General features: G+C 60.4%; 9 protein-coding genes across 9 annotated transcripts; 3 read left to right on the top strand and 6 right to left on the bottom strand.

Annotated features, from left to right (window-relative positions):
* Positions 1-98: 98 nt before the first annotated feature.
* Positions 99-3,485, bottom strand: Malapachy_2053 (atp-dependent rna helicase dhx8; the record flags this gene model as incomplete). Its single annotated transcript, XM_018136546.1, has 1 exon — positions 99-3,485. The coding sequence occupies one exon, from the start codon at positions 3,483-3,485 to the stop codon at positions 99-101; it is 3,387 nt and encodes a 1,128-aa protein (XP_017993083.1).
* Positions 3,486-3,793: 308 nt separating this feature from the next.
* Malapachy_2096 (zinc gata-type protein) lies at positions 3,794-6,437 on the top strand (the record flags this gene model as incomplete). Its single annotated transcript, XM_018136589.1, has 2 exons — positions 3,794-3,839; positions 3,868-6,437. 2 exons carry the CDS (start codon positions 3,794-3,796, stop codon positions 6,435-6,437), a joined length of 2,616 nt encoding a protein of 871 aa, XP_017993228.1.
* Positions 6,438-6,486: 49 nt separating this feature from the next.
* Positions 6,487-7,899, bottom strand: Malapachy_2063 (hcp-like protein; the record flags this gene model as incomplete). The annotated part of the gene is made up of 1 exon (XM_018136556.1): positions 6,487-7,899. The coding sequence occupies one exon, from the start codon at positions 7,897-7,899 to the stop codon at positions 6,487-6,489; it is 1,413 nt and encodes a 470-aa protein (XP_017993021.1).
* A 343-nt stretch (positions 7,900-8,242) lies between these two features.
* Positions 8,243-9,009, bottom strand: Malapachy_2066 (calmodulin; the record flags this gene model as incomplete). Its single annotated transcript, XM_018136559.1, has 5 exons — positions 8,243-8,263; positions 8,326-8,434; positions 8,500-8,758; positions 8,789-8,876; positions 8,995-9,009. 5 exons carry the CDS (start codon positions 9,007-9,009, stop codon positions 8,243-8,245), a joined length of 492 nt encoding a protein of 163 aa, XP_017993026.1.
* A 108-nt stretch (positions 9,010-9,117) lies between these two features.
* Positions 9,118-12,597, bottom strand: Malapachy_2083 (hypothetical protein; the record flags this gene model as incomplete). Its single annotated transcript, XM_018136576.1, has 1 exon — positions 9,118-12,597. One exon carries the CDS (start codon positions 12,595-12,597, stop codon positions 9,118-9,120), a length of 3,480 nt encoding a protein of 1,159 aa, XP_017993286.1.
* A 225-nt stretch (positions 12,598-12,822) lies between these two features.
* On the bottom strand, positions 12,823-14,409 carry Malapachy_2087 (putative dna binding component of sbf; the record flags this gene model as incomplete). The annotated part of the gene is made up of 3 exons (XM_018136580.1): positions 12,823-13,909; positions 13,939-14,007; positions 14,036-14,409. 3 exons carry the CDS (start codon positions 14,407-14,409, stop codon positions 12,823-12,825), a joined length of 1,530 nt encoding a protein of 509 aa, XP_017993282.1.
* Positions 14,410-14,672: 263 nt separating this feature from the next.
* Positions 14,673-16,175, top strand: Malapachy_2097 (maf1-domain-containing protein; the record flags this gene model as incomplete). The annotated part of the gene is made up of 1 exon (XM_018136590.1): positions 14,673-16,175. The coding sequence occupies one exon, from the start codon at positions 14,673-14,675 to the stop codon at positions 16,173-16,175; it is 1,503 nt and encodes a 500-aa protein (XP_017993229.1).
* Positions 16,176-16,282: 107 nt separating this feature from the next.
* On the bottom strand, positions 16,283-17,899 carry Malapachy_2062 (serine carboxypeptidase; the record flags this gene model as incomplete). Its single annotated transcript, XM_018136555.1, has 1 exon — positions 16,283-17,899. One exon carries the CDS (start codon positions 17,897-17,899, stop codon positions 16,283-16,285), a length of 1,617 nt encoding a protein of 538 aa, XP_017993022.1.
* A 148-nt stretch (positions 17,900-18,047) lies between these two features.
* On the top strand, positions 18,048-20,699 carry Malapachy_2067 (histidine biosynthesis trifunctional-protein; the record flags this gene model as incomplete). Its single annotated transcript, XM_018136560.1, has 1 exon — positions 18,048-20,699. The coding sequence occupies one exon, from the start codon at positions 18,048-18,050 to the stop codon at positions 20,697-20,699; it is 2,652 nt and encodes an 883-aa protein (XP_017993025.1).
* Between the last annotated feature and the right edge of the window lie 713 nt (positions 20,700-21,412).

Here is a 21,412-nt window from a genome sequence, read left to right as displayed (position 1 = left end):
ATCGTCGTTGGATGAAGGCACGTGGCGCCTCCACGATGAGGGCGTGACAGACTGGCCTGAGAGGATTACGTGAAGGCGATGCCTACGCAGACTAACTACTAAAAGGTTTGAGATTGCACGACACGTGCCAAACGTTGCTGCTTGGAGAGACGCCAGTCGTCCTGATCCTTGGCGTATCGGTCAAACAATGGCTGGATCTTTTCCTGGCGCTTGCGCTTGGATATATTCGCAGGGTCGGCCGTGCGGAAGAATCGTGGCGCGACTTCCACGAGCCACTTGGGCTCAATGGCCGTGACTTCGCGCATGTACTCCTTCGATGTCATGACCACTTCGTGGTACACCACATACTCGGGTGGACGATGGAAGAGGCTGCTCGAGGGGTGCAAGTACACGTTACCGCCGCCTTCCGCCAAAGTACGGTAACCCTCCTGGGGATCGCGCTTGGCAGCGTTACGGAAATAGCCCGAGCAGATTGCGCGGCGAATGCGATTGTAGTTCGAGCCGCATGATAGGATATCGTGGTGGTATCGGTCCATAATGCCCACAAGCTGCTTGCGCACATCCTGTGCACGCCGCAGGGCACGTCCCTGTATAAAGTTATCGATGCACCATGGCATGGAGAACCGACTAGCGACCCAGCCATTGTACACCGTAAGCAACGTCAAATGATCGCCTTCCGGTTGGAAGAACTTGGCCCTCTTAGCATCGGCCTGTGCCTGCTTGTCCTTTGGCCGGTAAAACACATTGGGGATACTAAGCATGGCCACAATGCTCAGCAACTCTTCACTGCAGCCCAAGTCAACACTGGCAATGAGCATTTTGGCCATGGGTGGGTCCATGGGGAAATCAGCCATCTTGCGGCCAAGGCGCGTGAGCAAGCCTTCGTCGTCCAGGGCTGACAAGGCATACAACGACTCAAGCGCCGTCAGCATGGTCTGGGCTGGCGGTGGATCCATGAAGTCAAAGTGCAGCAAGTCGTTGATGCCCATCGCTTTCAGCGACAAGATCGTCGATGCCAAGTTCTGCCGCTGGATATCCGGGATGGGATTCGGAAGCATTTCGTTGCGGTAGGCCGCCTCAGTATACAGACGATAGCACTTGCCCGGGCCTGTACGGCCAGCACGACCGGCACGCTGCCGTGCTTGCGCTTGCGAGATGGGCGTGACGACAAGCGAATCCATACCGAGGCGCGGATCGTACGCGTTCTGCTTCACGAAGCCAGGGTCGACGACATAGTAGATGCCGTCGATCGTGATACTTGTCTCGGCGATGTTCGTCGCCAGCACGACTTTGCGAGCGCCAGGCGGGGCGGGCTCAAAGATGCGTGACTGCATCTCGCTGGGGAGGGCAGAGTACACCGGCAGAATAATCAGCTCGGGGACACCAGGCCCGAGAGCCCGCATTCGTTCATACAAGATCTCGCAACTGGTATCGATTTCTTCCTGGCCTGTCAGGAACACGAGAATATCGCCAGGTGGCTCAGACAAGTGAATCTGCATCACGGTGATCAGACTCGCGTCCAAGTAATCTGGTTCCGGCTCTTTGGTATACAAGATCTCCACAGGGTATGTGCGGCCGGGAATCGTAAAGATGGGGCAGTTGAAGAAGTAGTTGCTGAACTTTTCGGCATCGAGCGTTGCGGACGTCACGATCAGCTTGAGCTCCGGTCGTTTCTTGAGGGCTTTTTTCAGGAGGCCAAATAGCACATCTGTCGCGATCGTACGTTCATGCGCCTCGTCCAGCATCAGCACCGAGTACGCCCTCACGTCCGGGTCAACCAGACACTCACGCTGTAGCATACCATCGGTCATGTACTTGATACGTGTCTCGGGGCTCGTGCAGTCCTCAAAGCGGATGGTGTACCCCACTTCCTGTCCGACACGGCATCCCACTTCTTCCGCTACACGCTTCGCGACACTTACGGCGGCGACACGACGAGGCTGCGTACACCCAATCTTCCCGTGATCGGCCATGCCTTCCTCCGCCAAGTACTGCGTGAGCTGTGTCGTTTTCCCGGAGCCGGTATCGCCGACGACCACAAGCACTTGATTGTCACGCACAGCCTGCACCAGCTGCTCCCGCAGTTTAAAGATAGGCAGGCTCTCACGCTGTTCTTGCATGCTGAGATTGGTAATCTTACCGAACGTGGTGGCTTTGTTAAACGTGTGCTTCTTCCAGGCAGGTTGCTGCTGCGCCTGCTGCCCCAGCGCAGAGCCACGCATGTCTTGCGCGAACTTCTTATCACTGGCCTGCGCCATGGGATCGAGCCAACCGGTAGACATATCCTTGGCTTGCTTATCTGCTGCCTCGTTCATTTCCTGCTGCCGCAGCTCACGTCGTTCCTTCGCGAGAGCCGTGCCGGCCTGAGCCGCTCGATTGAGCGAGCCATCAGGCGCCTTGACCACCCGTACTGGGGACAGCTCCAACGAGGCAGCCGTTTGGCCTGCCAGGAAAGGCGCCTCTTTTTCGTTGACTTCAATCTCCACCTCTTCGTCCGCATCGTCGCCTGCCAAACGAGAAGCAGGTGTCGTAAAGTCTTCGTCCATCAGCTCTGGGTAGTCACTGGCCTTCGCCACGCCGCTAGCGATGAGCTGCTTGATTTCCCAGCGCTCCGGGCTGGTTAGGCGCTTGGCCGTGCGCCCACGTCGGTCGTCAGCGCTGGGCGGAGGGGCAGGCCCGCCGCCCAACGGCGCGGTGTTGGCCCCGGTAGCACGCCACGAACGATCCGGCGCAGGGCGCTGGCTCGCACTTAGATCCCGCCCTGTGATCTGATCCACATCACGCATGGACAAACTGATGCGCTTTCCATCCACGGCCAACACCTTGACTTTGACAGGCTGGTTGCGAGAGACAACATCGGACGGATGCTGGATTCGACCACCGCCACTGCCTAGCGCACTAATATGTACGAGCCCATCCGGCCGACCTTGTACATCTTCTAGCGTTACAAAGGCACCAAAGTCCTTGATCGCAGCAACGCGGCCTTCGTAGATTTTCGAGACGATGGGCGCCTGGTCCGGCGGCGGTCGTGGCGCGCGGGGGCGACCACGCTCAGGCTCGTCCGGCGGGGCTGTAGAGGCGGGCTTGGGCCGCTTCGGAGGAGCCTCACGGTAGTAGTCGGGTTCTTCCCATGCCTGATCTTTGATGGCAAGGCCAGGCAGTTTATGAGCTTGACGCTCACGCGCCGCCAAGGCGTCGTCTGTTGACGTGGCGGAGGCAGCAGCGGTTGCCGCCGCTTTCGCCTTCTTGTGTGTAGGATGCAAAGTCGTAATGAGCCGATCAAGACTTTGCACGAAATCTGAAGGAAATTCTGCGCCGGCCTCGTCGAGTTTGCGCTGAAACGCATCGAGGGAGCCAGCCTGCTCATGCAGCGAGATCACAAACTCGGCCAGGACACGATCATTGATGCCAACATGATTCTCAATTTCTGTAGTGATCTTGGAGACAAGGGAGAGGAACTCGAGCTTGTACAGTGGGTCGTCCATGTTGGTCCCCATGGCCACAATGATCACGACGACGACGGCCACCACCCCCTGTTGGATCCACGCACGTCGTACGGCGTGGAGGGCGACGTCGAGGTCGTTCAGTCATCACGTGGAAGCGATGAGGTAAGCGCGTGGGAGCAGCGCGGCGCGGCGCGGCGCGGCGCGTGTTCGAAGCGCGCGTGAAGCGGCGGCCTACGCGCCGTTTCTTTCCTTTACAGACGGGGCATCGTTGGTGGGTGGCACGAACGCTCGTTGTGGCGATCGAGGCGGTTCCCTCGTATTTATTTTTTTCTCACGCCACCAATACCATGTCCTCCGCCGCGCGGTCGCGCCACCAGCGCCGCGCGATGGACGGTACGTATATGCTCTACTGACCAGGCAGTCAAGGTCCTTTATACGTTGGACGCCAGTCCACATACCATGATTGCACGAGTAGGCCATCGTGTGCCGGTACGAGTCGCACGGCACAAACGCAACCACCAGTTGTTGGGGCGCGTCGCTCTGAAGGCGTGCCTCAATGCCATCTGCTTTGCGAGTCCTGAACTGCTTGTGGATAAGAATACCGACTATATTGTGTACGCCGCAGACCCGGAAGAAGGATCGCATGTCCCGACGCCCCCCATGGTAAGCCCACGCAAATCGGCCAGTGCTACGCCGATCTTTGTTGGGAAGGGCTTCTTTAGCGGTGGGCTGGATGAGCCTGGCGAAGGCACATCGTACGTCACAGGCCACGTCCGCTGTGAGGCGCAAAGCAGCTCGGCATTTAGCTCTGATGAAGAGGACGGCGCGGGCGCCGGGAGCGATGTGCTGGAGATTGTACTGCGTCTCAAAGAGTCGACGCAGCGTGGGCGCGAAGAGTACCAAACGCGGATCCGCGGCATGGCGGGCCCCAGTACGCCCACAGCGACATCGACGCCAACGCCAGCGCCCAGCACGCCCTCGGCTCAAGTGCTGCAAGTGCTGCAAGCCATGCAAGCGCATCAAGGCTCGCTCTCGACCGAGCAGCAATCGCACCTAATGGGGCTGCTGGGCATGGTCGCAGGCGCCGTACAAAGCGGGGCACTCCAGGCACCGCAAGAACCAGCATCCACACAGCCGACTCCATCCGAAACAAAGTCTACGCAGCGCGCTGCACGACCGGGAGCGCGGGATCCACGTACAGAGCTTCCACGCGTATGCTACAATTGCGGGACGACACAGGCGTCGACGTGGCGTATCATTACGTTGCCAGCGGGCGTCACCGTACAGCATCCGGCAGGAGAGCGTCCACCGACCGATGTAGTGCCGCTGACATGGCGTCGGCAGGACCGAGGCGATGGGCCTATCCAGACGGAGCACGAAGCTCGTTGGCAAGCATGCAACCCCTGTGGTCTGTACTACGCCAAGTACGGTGTGTCACGGCCTGACTATGTACGCAACTTTGTTGCGCGGCCGTCGAAAGACGAAACGAAGAAACGCGAGGCGCAAAGCAAGCCCACGACCGATCGTGCCTCGAAGCGCGGAAAGCCATCCGCTGCCCATACCCCGCGGGGCCTGTCACGTACGCTCAGTGCAGTTGCGCAGCGCGATGCAGAGCGTGTACAGCAACGCAATGAAAACCGACCCCCGGTATCCACGTCGCTGCCTAGTTGGGACGCTCCTGGCTTGGCAAAGAGTCCTGCGCGACGTACGTCGCGGCCTAGCGCGTTCACGAGCCCCAGCACGGCGTTTGGCGTGTCCACTGCGATGATGAATTCCAGCCCGCACACGGTGCTACAAACGCTTATGAACGAAACGGATATGGACTTTGAAGAGCGCGAAGCGGGGCAGGCTACGACGCCCAGTAAGCTGCGTGGGAAGATCTGGTCGAGCCCCGTGCGGCGGAGTCCCCGAAAGCAGCCGCCTGGCACGGTGGCGAATGTGAATCCCTATGCGTCGATGCTACGTGCGGCCTCGTCACCTGGCCCGAAAAAGGACGGGGTACGTGAGCCGCTTCGGGATGCGCTGACGTCGCCGACGACAGCACGTACGACGATGATGCCACCACTTAACCCGTTCATGGGTCTCGGCAGTATGGACGATGAGCATGATACCTTTGGGGGCGGGCCGCCAAGTCCCAGTGCAGGCCGCACATCGCGTGCCAAGCCCGCGCCGAAGCGCGAGATTCGTACGCCGAGCCGCATGCCGAAAGACCAGGCGTGGGCGCAGCCAGGCAGTCCCTCGCTGGGCCTCGATGAGCCATTACGCCTGGCCCTCCCTGATTCGGCGAGCATCAAAGACTTGTTTGCTGCGCCCACGACGCCGTGGATGGGAGACACGTGGGATGCGGACACGACGCAGCCGCCGTCGACTGAAGCCAAGACGTCGACGGCCAACGCGTCGCAAGCGCTCGTGCCACGACCGGCACGCCGTCCTCTGCCAGCGACGGTGGAAGACGCTACGTCGTCGCATTCGGGCTCGCCAGCGGACGCCTCGTCGGAAGCCGACGACTCGCTGGTCGATTTGATCGAGGATCCTTACGGCCTGCTGTCCGCGTGTGGCCTTGGTGTGCTGTCCTCGGCGCAGGGCGATGGCCACGAGATGGTTCTGCAGGGCCAAGGAGGTGGGTTCAGTGTTGATGCCTTTAACGGGATTGAACTGCACCAAGCGCCATCGTTTGCCCAGCATCTTGAGGCGTTTACCCGCAGCGGGGGCCTTGGTGTTGCGGCGCATATGGGCGCAACACCGCACGATAGCACAGCTGTGACCACGCTGCCAGCGGCGCCGCAAGTGCACTCTATCGGGCATACGACACCTTCGACGACGCCGGCCGCGGCTGCGAAGCCCACAGAAAGCGAGGGGACACAGGATCTCGAGACGTTCCTCGACGATCCCACTGTCCAGGCGATGCTGGCGACGTTGCAGAATGCCAACGCCCCTGAGACGACCACGGCTGTGCCGACGCCAGCGCCAGCGGCCCTCCTCACATCGTAATGCAGTAAGAAGTACATACATAGGCTACAGACATGACCCTATCCACGTTTCACATAATCACACAATCCGCATCAACAGGTTTGGGCGCCTTACGTCCGCCATTCGTCTTGATATCGTGCAGGCGCTGGATCGCGCGTGCATGCTGCTGTGCAGCAGCGCGAGCGTACCAGCGCTTGGCCTCTTCTACGTCAGGCACCGTACCGATGCCCACTTCCGTGTAGTGCCCGACAGCATACTCAGCATTGGCAATGCCCTTGTTCGCAGCACGTTGCGCCCACGTATACGCCTCGGTGTCCGACTGCTGCAGCACGCCCTCGGCGCCTGTCAGGTACCAGCCACTGAGTGCCAACTCAGCATGGCCATCGCCCTTGTTGGCTGCCTTGGTATACCAGCTGATACTCGTACGCGCATCGGGCGTGCACGCCAGCACGCCATTGGCGTATGCATCGCCAAGTTTGCATTGGCTGGGCGAGTAGCCGAGGTGCGCGGCTTGGGTATACAGATCGCGCGCCAACACAGGGTCGTACGGCACCACAGCATTCGAGGGGTTTTCATGCTGCATGGCCAATTCGTGCAGCGCCTGGGGATTGTCTTCGTCCGCTTGGCCCGCCGCACGACGAAGCCACACAATCGCCTCGCGCGGCTGCCGCGGCTGGTCCAAGAGTCCATACAGCAAGATCATCCCGAGCTTGAACATCCCTGCGGTATCGCCCAACGACGCGGCTTTGCGGTAAAACAGCATCCCGCGCTGGTAGTCACGCTTCGTACCAGCCCCCACCTCATTGCACACGGCCGTGCGGTAGGTCGCTGTAGGATGATTCTGCTTCGAGGCCTGGACGTACATATGGTACGACTTGGCATGATCAATGGACAGACCCAAACTGCCCTTGCCGTAGCAGTGGCCCAAGAAGTACTGCGCCTCAGCCCACGGTGGCTTGCCTGGCGCCACATTTTGCGTGGCAAGCTTCTTGATGAGCCGCAGACTCTCACCTAGCAACGCATCGCGGTACTTGCGCTGCTGCTTGGGACTATCATGCGGATCAGCAATACGCTTGGCCGCATCGATCAGGTACATCGCAAAGGCAAACTGCGCCTCGGGGTCTGGATCGGTTTTCATGCGCGTACGGTACTCTGCCACAAACTCTTTCGTGTACGGCAGCGCAGGCTGCGATGACGACGACGAGTCATGGCTCATACGCCAACCAAGACGCGGCGAGCCATACGTCGAGATCGAGGGAGATCGCATCGGCGGCGATGGGGAGATCTGATACAGCGAGGCAGGCGGGCTGTATCCCGCCATGGAAGGGGATACGCCTGTAGACGCCATAGCAGGCGTATCAGGCACATCCGGCGATAGGGCCTCAGCACTCCCCGCCGATAACGACGGAGAGGGCCTGGTCGGCCCACCGGACGAGGAAGGCACTACAGTCGACAGTTGGCTCACGCTCTCTACGGCGTACATGCACCGTGCCACCACTGCGCTGGGATAGAGACGACTACGCAGCACAGCGTCCACGGGAGAACTGGCCAAGCGTCAATAGGTACCTGCGCACAAAGAGTGTGCCGCGGTGGGGCAACGCAGCGCAGCACAGGGGCCACGTGGCGGTGGAGGCGGTGGCGTCCGCGGCGTACCATGACATCCAACCATCTCTCCTGAAGACTCGGCCGCCGCGCCACACCATGAAAGCCGCTGGCCGAGAGCACAGCATACTACGTAGCTAGCATGGAGGACCATGCCCCATACATAGAAGGAAACGAGTAGGAACGAGATAGAGGGCGGAAGTCTATGACTACATGGTGACATTTTACTGCGCATAAGCACGGCGCTGCGCTAACATACCTTGCTCATCATCATCTGCAGGCTCGTTACATGCACTCGAATACGTACCCGAACGAACTCGTCGTAGTTGATCTGGCCATCGCCATCGGTATCAGCCTCGCGAATCATTTCTTCCACCTCCTGGTCAGAGAGTTTCTCACCTGCCATGTAAGTATACCTAATAGGGGCATGCATACCAAGGTTGGTCATGCTGGCAAAGGTGAGTGGAAAGACAGTACGTACACATGACGCAGTTCCGCAGCGCTAATGAAGCCATTGCCGTCCTTGTCGAATACTCGGAACGCTTCCTTGATCTCCTCCTCGCTGTCCGTATCCTTCATCTTGCGAGCCATCATCGTAAGGAATTCAGGGAAGTCAATCGTGCCATCACCGTCCGCATCGATCTCGTTCACCATATCCTGCAGCTCCGCCTCGGTCGGGTTCTGACCGAGCGAACGCATGACAGTGCCAAGCTCCTTCGTAGTGATGCTGCCATCGCCGTCTATGGTGTCAGACAAAAATGCTCACGTACCCTTGTCAAACAGCGAAAAGGCCTCCTTGAATTCTAGCGCAGGTGTCAGTCTCGGGCGATCTGCGCAGGTACCTACCAGCAATTTGTTCTGCGACGTGTGAGCAACCTTCTCAGAAAATGGACATACCTTCAGACTGTAGAAAATGTCGCGTCATGCGCACGCATCACGTTAGTCCCTACCCGCGGATCCACGGGCATCTACGTACCAGGTGCTCCGCCATGACGTGAAAGGGGATGTCAACGGTACTCTGAACCGCCTGCGACCGCCCCACGTTTGGCTTGCATAAGCAAGGAACAACAGAGAGGGATTTTTGAAATAAGCTAAACTATCACGTGGAGACCATGCCAGGACACGAGCAACACTGCAAGGTGGGTACGCGTGGCAGCTGCAAGACCCCTGAACGCACAAACCGCCAGCGTGGATCACCAGGATGCGGGCAGCTCGCCTCGGAAGACGTCTGGGGGTGTAGGTAGAACTTGGTATCCGCCATATCTTGGACAATATGCTGTAGCCAGTGGCGCGACATATCATGGTCCATCATACGATATATATCCTCCAGCTGCCAAGTCAGTGCGTAGCGAGTACATACATGGGCCACAAGGATGTCCCACACGTCAAGAAGGACCGTTTTCGAGTGACCAAAGTCACGGATCCGGTTGCGCAGGATCCGCTCGATGGACGGCGAAAACATAGCAGGCGTTTTCCCGAGAGCATGGATGTCGTGTGTCCTGGCCCGCCGCCGATGCCACTCCTGCTGAAGTACCGTCAGCGGGCCAGGGCCACCAGTTTCCGTAGCATCGAGGAGCTTGGCAGGATCAAGGAGACCGAGCCACATGCGCCACATATCGATTCGCAAGCGGTCCAAAGTACACAGACGCATCGCCAGTATCACCATCTCAAAGTTGTGCTCGACCACAGCTTGGCGGACAAGTGTGGGGGCAGGCTGCGACGATTGTGTATCGCCTAACGAGAGCAGCAAGCACTCGGCTGGCGTAAGACTGAGCCTCGGGACAACATTGGGACTCGAGTTACGTCGGCTGAGCGACGACACAGGCACGTCCAAGCACCATGGATCAGCTCGGTACGCATTTTGGTACGCTCGTTCCTGTGCCCGCAAAGGCCGTGTGACCTGCGAGAGATCGGAGCGGGCGAGCCATCGCTGGACCCACCCCAATGCAAAGAAGGGGTTTTGGAAGAAAGTTTCCTGCTCGAGGATGAAACGGAAATGACGGCGCCACGCTTCCATCTCATGCAAAGGCGGTGTATCAGGAGGAAGAAGTTCAGGAAGATGCGAGGGTGGGACGAGGAAGAAGGGTAGGAGCTGATGCAATCGGTCCTTGGCGAGCGACAGTTGGTACGACTGGGACAGATCGCTAGCGCCGCTGGACACACTGGGCCGCGGACTGGAGGATGAGCTGTTCGAGCGTGCCACGGTGGGGGCGAGCAGACTGGGTGCAGGCGTCTCGTCGTGTGCGCCACGCCTTCCTGCGTGCAGGCCGGGTGGATCAACGAGGATCACTTCGGGTGTGGGTGCGGTAGAGGACGTGGAAATCGTAGGCAAGCCACCCTGTCGGGACTTGCTGGGTATAGGGGATCGAGACTTGGTAGCCGACTGAAGTACTTCTGCCACAGAGGCGGGTGGGACCACGGTGGAGGAACCATCCGCCTGCAGCACGCGCATGCCCTCAGGTAGCGATGTACTGACGATACGCCGCCGTAGACGGACCCAACGGCGTCGGCGTACGTACGAAAACACGCCAGGCACGCTGTGCCATTTTCGCGTACGAAAGCGCATTGTACGTAAAAAGGCCTCCATGCCTTCGTCAGCTCGCTTATTATCACGTTCTTGGACACGCATTATATGCTTCTCTTCTGCCAAGCGTGCCTTTTGGAGGATCGCTTGCATCCATTGGGTCGGCCCATTGTGCGAATGAATCTGCGGCGTGCGCCGCCAGATTTGGGGGCCAGTGAAGCTGCCACTGTACTGCCATCCATCCTCATCGGTATCGCCTGTCATATCGACCATCCACGAGGAATGGACCCACTCCCAGGATTCGTCAGGCAGCTGCATGGTTGTGGGCGTCAAGGCCGTATTAATGCCATGCGCATCCGTCCACGGCGCAGGATCCCAGAAGAAGAGCACATTTGAACTGAATCGCTTGGACACGCCAAAGAGGACAATTCCACGCTGGTTTTCATGGAGCATATCGTACACGAAATCAGGCTCGCCCTGCGTCGTTTTGGACTGTGGTGCCGTTGGCATAGCACGCATAGGCTGCGTCGACGTACGACGTGAGCGCTGTGAGTTGGGAACGCCATCTCCTCCGTCGTTCTCGAGATCGTTCGCAGCTGGCGCCTCGTTCCACGCCCGCCGTTCGCGACGGCGCCATACACGTGGACGCACGGACGGCCTCGATGCGCCGGGAGGCTGAAGCGTATTTGACTCAACGGACGCGACGTCATCCGAATCACCCCGCTGCTTCCGCGTCCGAAGTTTGGACGCCAAGCTCGGGTGCCCGCCCGCGTGGGAGTGCTTGCGCGACGCAGCATGAGGAAGCGACGGCTGCGGACTTTCCCGGCGAGGCGGGGAGACAGAGAGTGATGCATCTGCCTCAGGCCGCAGTCGGTACGAGCGCAGATGCGACCACAACTGTGAATTTGACATCGCATCGTCACGCAGTTCCGCAGGCACACGGCGGCGGCGGCGCATACGCGAATGCATCTGCTTGTTCGTGAGTGTACTACCATGTGAAAGAGAGATGGTGGGCAGGTACTCGTAGTGTTGTTGGTACGGCGCAAGCCATGGTGGAAGGCTCGGGCGCGATTTACCCGGCGATTCATCATCACTCGACGACGAAGAATAGGACGAATACGTGCCGTCGTCGTCGTCGTCATTGTCGTCGTACATAGGAATTTGCCTCCACGGTACAGCCAAGCCAGACGACATAGATTCCGACTTGGTGAGAGGATCGATGCCTGAACGACTGGACAGTGCAGTGACACTGCCTTGCCGAGAGGACGCCGCAGTGTCGTTCGGCGACAAAGCCTCTACATTCGCACAGAGGTCTGACACACGCAGTGCTTCACTCTCCGGCAAGTCCTGTGCATCAGTTAGGCGCGCTTGCTCCTGGCTCGCTGTACGTGTATGCCGAAGAATGCCAGGCAAGGTCGCAGCGCTGGACGCACGACATGAGGGCGAGGGAGAGGCACCGCGAGACGGTCCAGAGCGGAGACTGGGCGTCATGGATCGGGGTTCACTGCTGGAGTCACGATGTAGCACGCCAATGGTAGGAAAGTCGGCCGTGCCAAGAGCAGGGGTATTTTCCGCATCGCGTGTCGGCAAGGCAGGCGGTGCATAATCGACATGGTAGGGCGATAGAGCGGACATGGATGTGCCTACGCTACGCATGGCATCGTAGCCTGTCCATCGATGCCAGATATGGGAGGCCAGGGTGGCGCGCTCCGTACGCAAGAGCTTGGCTTGTATGCCTGCCGGCTGCCCTGCTTCGGCACGCTGTGGCAACGTAGGCAGTGGCGCCGTGTGCGAAGGCGCTGGGCGGCTGACAAACGTACGTTGTGAGGTATGGTACGCATGCCGTGACGAGCTTCCTTTCCTGTGATCAGGCGCAGGCTCCCATCGCTCTAGGTCCTCGTCCTGCCCAGGCGAGAGGAGAGGCGAGAGGGGCACAGGCTCTGGATCAGATCGATCTAAAGCATCGGCAGGCGTGAGGACCAGCGCAGGGACAGAGCCATTACTCTTTCGGCGACGCTCATACAGGTTCTCTGCTACGCCAGGGTCCTCGGACATGGCGTAGGAGGACCCCTCTCTACGTTCGTTGTGGATGCAGAGGGCACGACAGGCGCAGAGAGCCCTGCCTCCTCCACCTGCAGGCGCTGCCAAGCGGCAGCTGTTGCCGCCGCCCCTCCCTACCTCGCTTTCTCCACACAGCTACGCGAGAAAACTACTAAGTGGTTGCGACCTTTAGAGCTAACCTAACGAAACACCACAACAGTACAAAGCCAGGCCCGGACCTTACCCGAACCATGACGACACGCCCCAGTTCTGGATGTTGTTCTGAATCGTGTTGAGGGCACTCGCATAGTCCACACGCTGCAGCTGTTGCAAGACTTGCGGCACGGCAGACGACAAGTTCACATTGCCGCCCGAGTACCATGCCACAGCACCGAGACCCACAGCGCCAGCTGCTGTGAGCATACCCCGCGCAAGAGGATGACGATGCGGGATCTGCGGCGTAGGCGCTGAGACACGCGTCTCTTGCGGCGCCACGACGACGTCATCGCTGTCCACCTCTTCAACACGACGCTTCGAGTGACGCGAAGCACCGGTAGCATCCGACTCGGTGTTAGACTCCGCACGGATCTTGGCGGCCAGGGCCTTGGCCTCTTCAATCTGCTTGTCCACCTGCGAGGGCGTCAACGGCTCCGGCGAGACCATCGCGTCAGCAGCGCGCGTCGCCTCAGCAATCGTCGCGGCGGCAGAGGTCGCGGCCGACGTGCGGGTCTGACGACGCGTAGTGCGACGCTTCGAGGGCGTCTCCGTCGCTGGTTCGGCCTCCTGTTCACCCTCCGGCATCGATACGGCGGCAGCCGCAGCAGCCGGCGAATCCTGCGCCGCCGACGTACCAGTGCGAGCACGCTTAGACTGCCGAGCAGGCGTCGACGTAGCCGAGTCCGTGTCCTTCTTTTCCCACACCCTCGCACGAACCTCCTCAGCCGTCTTAATCAAGTTTTCACTGGGATTGAGCAGGGGCACAGTGTCGTTCGGCAGCAGCAACGCTGTTGCTTCGATCAGCGGCTGAGCAAACTCCAGAAGACCATAGTCGCTGGCAATCGCCGCCGCATGCTCACAGGGGATCCACACACCTTGCAAGCGCACGCCTGTCGATCCAGGCGGCAATACACCGCCTTTCTTCGTCGATGGACTATCCGTCGTGGCTTTGCGGCTGCGTGAGCGCGGCGCGGGGAGGAGGCCGCCATTCGCCACATCCGTATCAAAGCGAGACTCGAGGTAGGCCATCTCCGCGCTTTCTTCTTCCGCATCAGCATACGGGAAAGCAAGACGGAACATGGACGAGCCAGCAATGGCGTTCGTGTCGAAGCTGCACATGAGCACTAAGCATGAACGTACCGTTTCAGCAAAAACCCGTGCTCAGCGCCATTCACAGTGGGCAGCTTAATACGTCCGATGATGATTTCCCTAGCGGTCAGTGAATAGGTGTACGCACTTGTCTTCACGACGAATGATTTGCAGCTTGACCTGACGCGACTTGACTTCGCTCAGGCGCGGGTTGGTGCGCGTAGGCAGCGTGTGCACACGCTCCATCGTCTCTTCACGCTCCACTGTCTTGGCCTTCGATGCACGCGATCGAGACGTAGACTTGGTCGTCTTCGAAGGTGTCTTGGCAGGCGAGTCGACAGGCGTATCGTCCGGCGACTCGGTTGCGGTTGTAGCAGCAGCAGTGCTCGCCGCCTTGGCGGTAGCACGACGGCCACGTGTAGTGCGCCTGGGAGGTGTAGTAGGGGACTCTGTGTCCGCCGTAGCGGGGGCATCCGCGCTCGATGCACGACTAGAACGCGCCGTGCTGCGACGTGGAGGCATGCCGACCGAGAGACGTGCCGTCAAGCGGCGTGGGCGTGTTGTGGCTGGAAGCGCCCTCGCGCACGCGTCGGTCACGTGTGTGACGCGGTGGCACGTGGGTAGCGCGCGCGCGGGGTGGCGGTAAATGGCCACAAAGCGACGCATTTGGGGTACACAGCGTCGCAAGGGGCGTGGAGGGCGCGTTGCGCTCGGGCCGAGCGCATCGTCTTGTTATCACATCACACGCACCGACAGCCTCGCGAGGTGTAGGCGCTACAGCCGCGATGAAGTTTCTCGAGTACCCTGAGCTCGAGGTATTATCGCGTGCACTCACGTTTGAGATGTCCGAATGTAAAGTATTTACGCGAATTGAAGCCTATTCATGCAAAGCGGTGAACAAGGAGAAACGTCTGTTCAAGTCCTTGGAATCGTCCTATCTGTTGTCGGCATCCACATCGCCGCCTGCGTACTTGGCCGAGGCACTAGCGTCGCCATTTGGGCGCCTAGACCAGCCATCGGCTCGCAAGACCCTGTTTTTGCTCATCGCAACACTCAATGGTGCCTTTCCTGACCACGATTTTAGCGAAGTGAATCCCACCGACTTTGTACGCGAGTCCGATGCGACAGAGGTGCTCAATAGCATTACTACGACCCTTCTCAGCCTGCGTGGTAGCTCTGGATCGCCAGGCTCGCTGGGCAAGTCCCTGGATGAGTCGCCCATGCTGGGCTCGTTTGCTCGATCACCTATGGCTCATGAGGCACGTTCCTCGGCCAGCACGTCTACGCCATCAGGCGGTGCAAGTGCATCTCGCTCCGCGTCTGCATCGCTGCCTGTCGTTGTGGACGAGATCATCCAGACGGCTGATTGCGAAGTATATACGTTCCATCCCGATATGGACTCAGATCCACATGCGAGTGTGGAACCAGATGAAGAGGGCGGCGATATGGATGAAGGTGATCCGTATGATGAGGGATACACAGCAGACGATGACCATGGCGTTGTAAGTCGTGGTGGGACGCCTGCGATGGATGTCGACGATGTTGGCATGGATACGCCGGCCTTTGATGAAGAAATGGACGGGGGTGGGTTTTCCACGCATACCTCGTCCGCCCCTGGCCATGCCGCGGGGCTGAGTGGGAGTAGCGGTGCCGGCGCCTCAGAATCGCCGACGCTCCCCCTGGTGGGCGAAGACGACTTGGCCGGTGCGGGCGCTGGCTTATTGTGGTCGACCTTTGCGTTTTTCTACAATCGACGCATGAAGCGTATTTTGTTTGTGAGCGTATGGTGCCGCAAGAATGCGCAAGTAGGCGCGCCGCCCGTTGTGTGGCACAGCCCTGCATTGGTCCCTACGCGCCCTGCCATCACGGAGGATGTCCCCGTGCTGGGCCTTACATCGACGCTGTACCAGCGCCTCGCTGACCGGCCAGGCGAGCATCGCCTGACGCCAGATACCTCTCCAGCGCGCCCGGCACGTGCTCGACGATCCGCTCCGTATTCCCTTCGACGACAAGGCCGGCCACGCGGTCGCTCTGCGTCGAACAGTCCCGCCCCCAGTGCGCTGGCCCCGTTCCCCCACGCCCAGTCCTCGCAGCGTGTGCCTGCTGGCAGCGAAATGCCAAGGCGAGGGCGGCCTACGCCCACATCCCATCCTTCGCTGGACGCCTCGCTCCACAGCACCAGTGCGCCAGCGCCCAGTGCATATCGACCCTTGCATGCCTTGGGCACAGCAGGGTCTCCTCCACCGGTGCGCCGTGCTACCGAGGCACGACCCCGGGCCCCCATGTAGAGTGTAATAGAAGTGCCATTCCCTCGTCAGACCGATTGACGTTCCTCCACTTTTCTCGTACCAAAAAAAGGCCCGTTTATATGGACCTACAACCCAACTACGCTACCCTAATCCAGGCGGCCGAGCTTCGTGCGTGGGTGCACCCAGCGCTCGAACATCGCCAATGCTGCCGGGGGCTGGTCGAGGGGCACAAAGTGACCCGCTTCTTCCACAATGGCGTACGTCATGTTGCCGTACGAACGGAACTGACCAGCGCGAGCCTTCTGGCCGTGAATGAACCAGTCTTCCAGCGGCGCCTCGCGGTAGCCTTTGCTGCCCGACCACTCGAGGTCGTGCACCCAGTTTCCGTTGCCAATAAAGTTGCAAATAAAGTCACGGCGCCCCGAGTAAGACAGCACACGAATGCCCTTCTCCAGGATGTGCTCAATGGCCCACGTGCTGTCCCGCGCACCGTCGCCGGTCGACGCAAAGTTGTTGTACACGTTGTCCGAGCAGTCCTTGAACTCACCCGTGCGCTGGTCACCGATACGGAAGTGATCCAGGCCCAGGTCGCGTCGTGTGTCAGCATGGTTCAAAAAGTCATGCACATAGGCGCTCTGCTTGTACTCCACAGGGTGGTTCCAGTCGTAGAACGACGAGTTGGTCTTCTCCCACGGCGTCGAGAGATGCTCTTCACAGAACGAGAGCGCATCCTGGCACGCCTTCACATCGTACTTGCCAGGGCCGCGGTGCTTGTTGCACTTGGCAAGCTTCTCCTCGCAGACCGGCAGCTTCTTCCACATCTTTTTGCACGTCTTGTCGTCCAGGAAGGGGCCATGACCCGACTTCTTCGTGCACGCGTACTCAACGTACGCCGCGTTCTGGTGACGCGGCGAGGTGATACCGTTGCCGATCAGGATCGAGCGCAGAGGCAGTGGCTCCAGGCCGTCCTCAGGGTGCTGCATGTAGTGTTCATTGTCGTTCACGATACGGCTCGCGATGAGCGGCAGGTAGCGACCTGCGTACGATTCACCAGCCATGTGGAACTCACGCATCTGAAGCGAGCCGTCTTCGCCGACTTGCGGCTCAAACGGTCCATGGGGGCTTGCGGCCAGCAAGTGCAAGAACGCGGAGACGTCGCGCGCGCTCTGCTCGGTCGAGAAGATGCGCGCTGGCGGCACGTTGTTGGTCGAGCCGTTCTTCCACGAAGCGTAAGAGAAACCGACACCGATCGGCTGGTCCAGGAAGATCATCGACGAGTTGGTCGTCCACGAGTACGGGTTCCATTCGGTGCGCGGCACATTGTCATCTTCCAGCGGCGCCGCATTGCACGGGCCCAGCTCCATGAGCAGGCCCGTGAACGACGAGCAGCCAGGGCCACCGTTAAGCCACAGGGTCAGCGGGTCATTGCGGGGGTCCGTCCGCGATTCAAAGGCCCAGAAGTAAAAGTGCTCCACAATGCCCGGCGGCGTCGCTAGAGCCGAGGCATGGCCGGCTTCGCGCTCCTTCTCGAAGAGCACGTCCAAGTCTACGTCCAAGTAGCCTGACCACGATGCGGTGGGCGCCCGCTCACACACACCATCTGGCACGCGATGCAGACGTACCGAGTACGCAGGGAGAGAGGGGTGCGAAAGAATCTGCACATTGTCCTGCTCCGTCGGCACAGGCATCTGGAAGGGGCGCTGCCAAGCCCAGGCGGTAGCGACGCTCAGCGCCAACGAGGCAAACGAGATCCGGAAAAGCATACTGGTCGTCGTCGCCGGTCGTCACGTACCGTCGTGCGCATTTGCCCGTGGGGGCGTGCGCGGTCGTATATCACGTGATACACGTAGGATGAGTCAGGCGGCGTTGGAAAGGCCGCCTGGCGTGCGTCGCTTGTCGTCGTGGTTCTTCATGTTGCAGCAATCGACTCCGCTAGTCCCATGGCTGGACGTAGCACCGAGGGAGAGTGATCTCTCGGCCTGGTTCGACTCGCCTTTGGGCAAGGCCATTGCCAAGTCTGCGCCGCTCATTGTGGCGCCGAATGCGATGTCGATCGCCGCTGCCCACCAGGCGCCTGCGGTGGTCGACCTGACCTTGCCTGACGTCTCTGCGTCGTACGACTTGGCCATCGACGTGCTCAACCAGGGCGCCGAGGCTGTGATTGTGCGTAATGACGACGCCTCGCTGCTACAGGCGCTGGGCACAGACGTTATCGCTTCGCGTGTCATTGTCGCGATGCCCGACACCATGGCACCCCCGACGCACGCCGCGGGTGTGCGTCTGGACGTGGATCGCATCGACGCTTCGTCCATTCAAACCTTTGTGCGTGCGATGGAGACCACAGTCACGGGCCGTGGCGTGTACGTACGTGCCCCTATCTCGTCGCTCGACGACGTACGTACACTCGCTCGTCTGTCGGCCACGGCGGTGGTGCCTACCTCGACCCTGTACTTGGACCAGTCGACCTCTGCTGCCTCCATCGAGTATGTTGAGGCGCTGCTGTGCGCCATTGAGTCGGACCGTGCCGATGGCCTGCTTCCGACGCTGGTCGTCTCAGATACGTGCTCCGCCGCGTTGGGCTTGGTGTACTCGTCGTTGGCGTCCGTGCGTGCCTCGCTGACGACAGGCTCGGCGCACTACCAGTCGCGCAAGCGCGGTCTATGGCACAAGGGCGCCACGAGTGGCGCTACGCAGGATGTCGTGCGGATTCGTTTGGACTGTGATCAGGACGCCTTGGAGTTCCGTGTGACGCAGCACACCGGTCATCGCTCGGTGGGCTTCTGCCACCTGACCGATCGCGAATCGTGCTTTGGTGGCCTGACGGGGCTTGCGAAGCTGGAGCAGACGCTGCGTGCCCGCAAGCACTCGGCGCCGGCTGGCTCGTACACGGCCCGCCTGTTCAACGATCGTGAACTGCTGGGCGCCAAGATTCGCGAGGAGGCCCAGGAACTGATTGATGCCACAGATGCGACGCATATTGCCTTTGAAGCGGCGGACCTGCTGTACTTTGCGCTTGCGCGGTGTATTAGTGCGGGTGTCGGCCTCGCGGACATTGAGCGTTCCTTGGACCAGAAGAGCAAGAAAGTGACGCGCCGTCGTGGGGATGCAAAGCCCGCGTACACCTCGGCCCCGTCGTCGTCTGCCGCGCCTGCGGCAGCAGCCGAGGCCAAGACGCTCGATGCGTCTGCACCGATTCGGCTGCCTGTGCATCGCCTGTCGGCGACCTCGGCAGAGAAGCAGGTCGAGTTGCTGCGTCGTCCTGCGATTCGGACCAGCCAGGTGATGGAGCGTGTGCGTCCCATCTTGGCGGACGTCAAGGAGCGCGGCGACGCGGCCGTGCTGGAGTATACCGCGCAGCTAGATCGGTGCCAACTACAGAGCACAGTACGTCATCCGCCCTTCCAGACGGAGGCGGATCGCGCTGCGATGCCGGAAAGTGTGCGTACGGCTATTGATGTGGCGTACGGCAACATCCGTCGCTTCCACGAGGCGCAGCGGACCCCGTCGCAAGGCCCTACGGCTGGTGTGCATGCGGCCTGGGCGCCAGAGGACCATGTGATGGAAATCGAGACGATGCCTGGCGTGCTGTGCACGCGTTTCCCACGTGCGATTGAGCGTGTCGGTGTGTACGTGCCTGGTGGCAGTGCTGTGCTGCCGTCCACGGCGCTGATGCTGGGTGTGCCTGCGCAGGTCGCAGGGTGCCAAACGATTGTGCTTGCGACGCCGCCTCGCTCGGACGGCTCGATTGCGCCGGAAGTGTTGTATGTCGCTGACAAGGTCGGCGTCTCGTGCATTGTGTGTGCGGGCGGTGCGCAGGCGGTAGGTGCGATGGCGTACGGCACGGCGAGTGTGCCCAAGGTCGATAAGATTGTCGGCCCAGGCAACCAGTACGTGACGGCGGCCAAGATGCTCGTCCAGAACGAAGTGGATGCGTTGGTCTCGATCGATATGCCGGCAGGTCCCTCGGAGGTGCTGGTCGTGGCAGACAACGATGCGGAGCCGCAGTTTGTGGCGTCTGATTTGCTGTCGCAGGCCGAGCATGGTCCTGATTCACAGGTGGTGCTGGTCGGCATTGCTCTGAGCGATGCCAAGCTGCAGGCCATTGAAGACGAAGTCGATCGTCAGGCGCGTGCGTTGCCGCGAGTCGATGTGGTGCGGCAGGCGATTGATAAGAGTGTCACGATACTTGTCGACACGCCGGAAGAAGCGATGGCGTGGAGCAACCGGTACGCGCCTGAGCACTTGATTCTGCACATGGCCAACGCGGAAGAGGTCGTGCCGATGGTGCAGCATGCTGGCAGTGTGTTTGTGGGCCCATGGACGCCAGAGAGCTGTGGCGATTACGCTTCCGGGACCAACCACACGCTGCCTACGTATGGCTACGCGCGGCAGTACGGTGGCGTGTCCACCGGCACGTTCCAAAAGTACATTACGGCCCAGACCATTGCGGCGGATGGTCTTCAGCAGCTGGGACCGCATGTCGTTACGTTGGCCGAGTGTGAAGGGCTGGAAGCGCACGCGAATGCCGTGCGTGTGCGTCTGCAGAAGATGCGTGCAGCATAGGCACCTTGCCTAGATAGTGTCGGTGTTTGTAGCTTGGCCCATGCCCTTCTCTCTTTTTTGTGGGTGACCCACGGTCTGTGCGTGCGACTCGCACGACTTGAGTACGTACTACGATGATGCCCGACGAGTCGAGGGACGAGCCTGCCACGGACACCTCGCCTGTCCATGCCACAGCGACCTTGTACGCTGCGTCGCCCCATGCTGCGACTGATTTACGAGCCCGCATGCGTCGCGAGCGGCGGCGGGCCTACGGCGATGACCATCCCCTGTTTTTCGGGCGGGCCTCGAAAATTCAGAACCCCACGAAGCTGGTGATTGCTGTGCTGGTGGCGGGCCTGCTATGGCTTAGCCGATCTCTGTACATGCCATCGTCGTGGCTTGCATCGTCGTCTGGGCGGTATGTGGGCGGTGGCGTCCCCGCGGGTGTGGCGACCGCTGGCCCCGCACTGGCGCCTCCATCTTTCCTGTCACCGCCTCATCATCCACCTATGCCCGCGCAAAAGACCTTTACGTTGGCGGCCCGCAGCAAGGGCTGCCACCTCGTGCAAGCGGAAGTCGAGCGTGAGATTCGCGATATGCTGCAGGGCGTGCAAGTAGGCCTTCTTACGCTGTTCTTGCAGCACACTAGTGCGGCCCTGTCTCTCAACGAAAACTTTGACAAGACTGTACGCACAGACATGGACATGGTACGTACGCCCCCCCCCCCCCCCCCC

The sequence above is a fragment of the Malassezia pachydermatis genome, assembly GCF_001278385.1.
Source record: "Malassezia pachydermatis strain CBS 1879 chromosome Unknown scaffold2, whole genome shotgun sequence".
Lineage (NCBI taxonomy): Eukaryota > Fungi > Basidiomycota > Malasseziomycetes > Malasseziales > Malasseziaceae > Malassezia > Malassezia pachydermatis.
The sequence above is the reverse complement of the archived record's forward strand: the minus strand, read 5'-3'. Positions and strand labels throughout refer to the sequence as shown.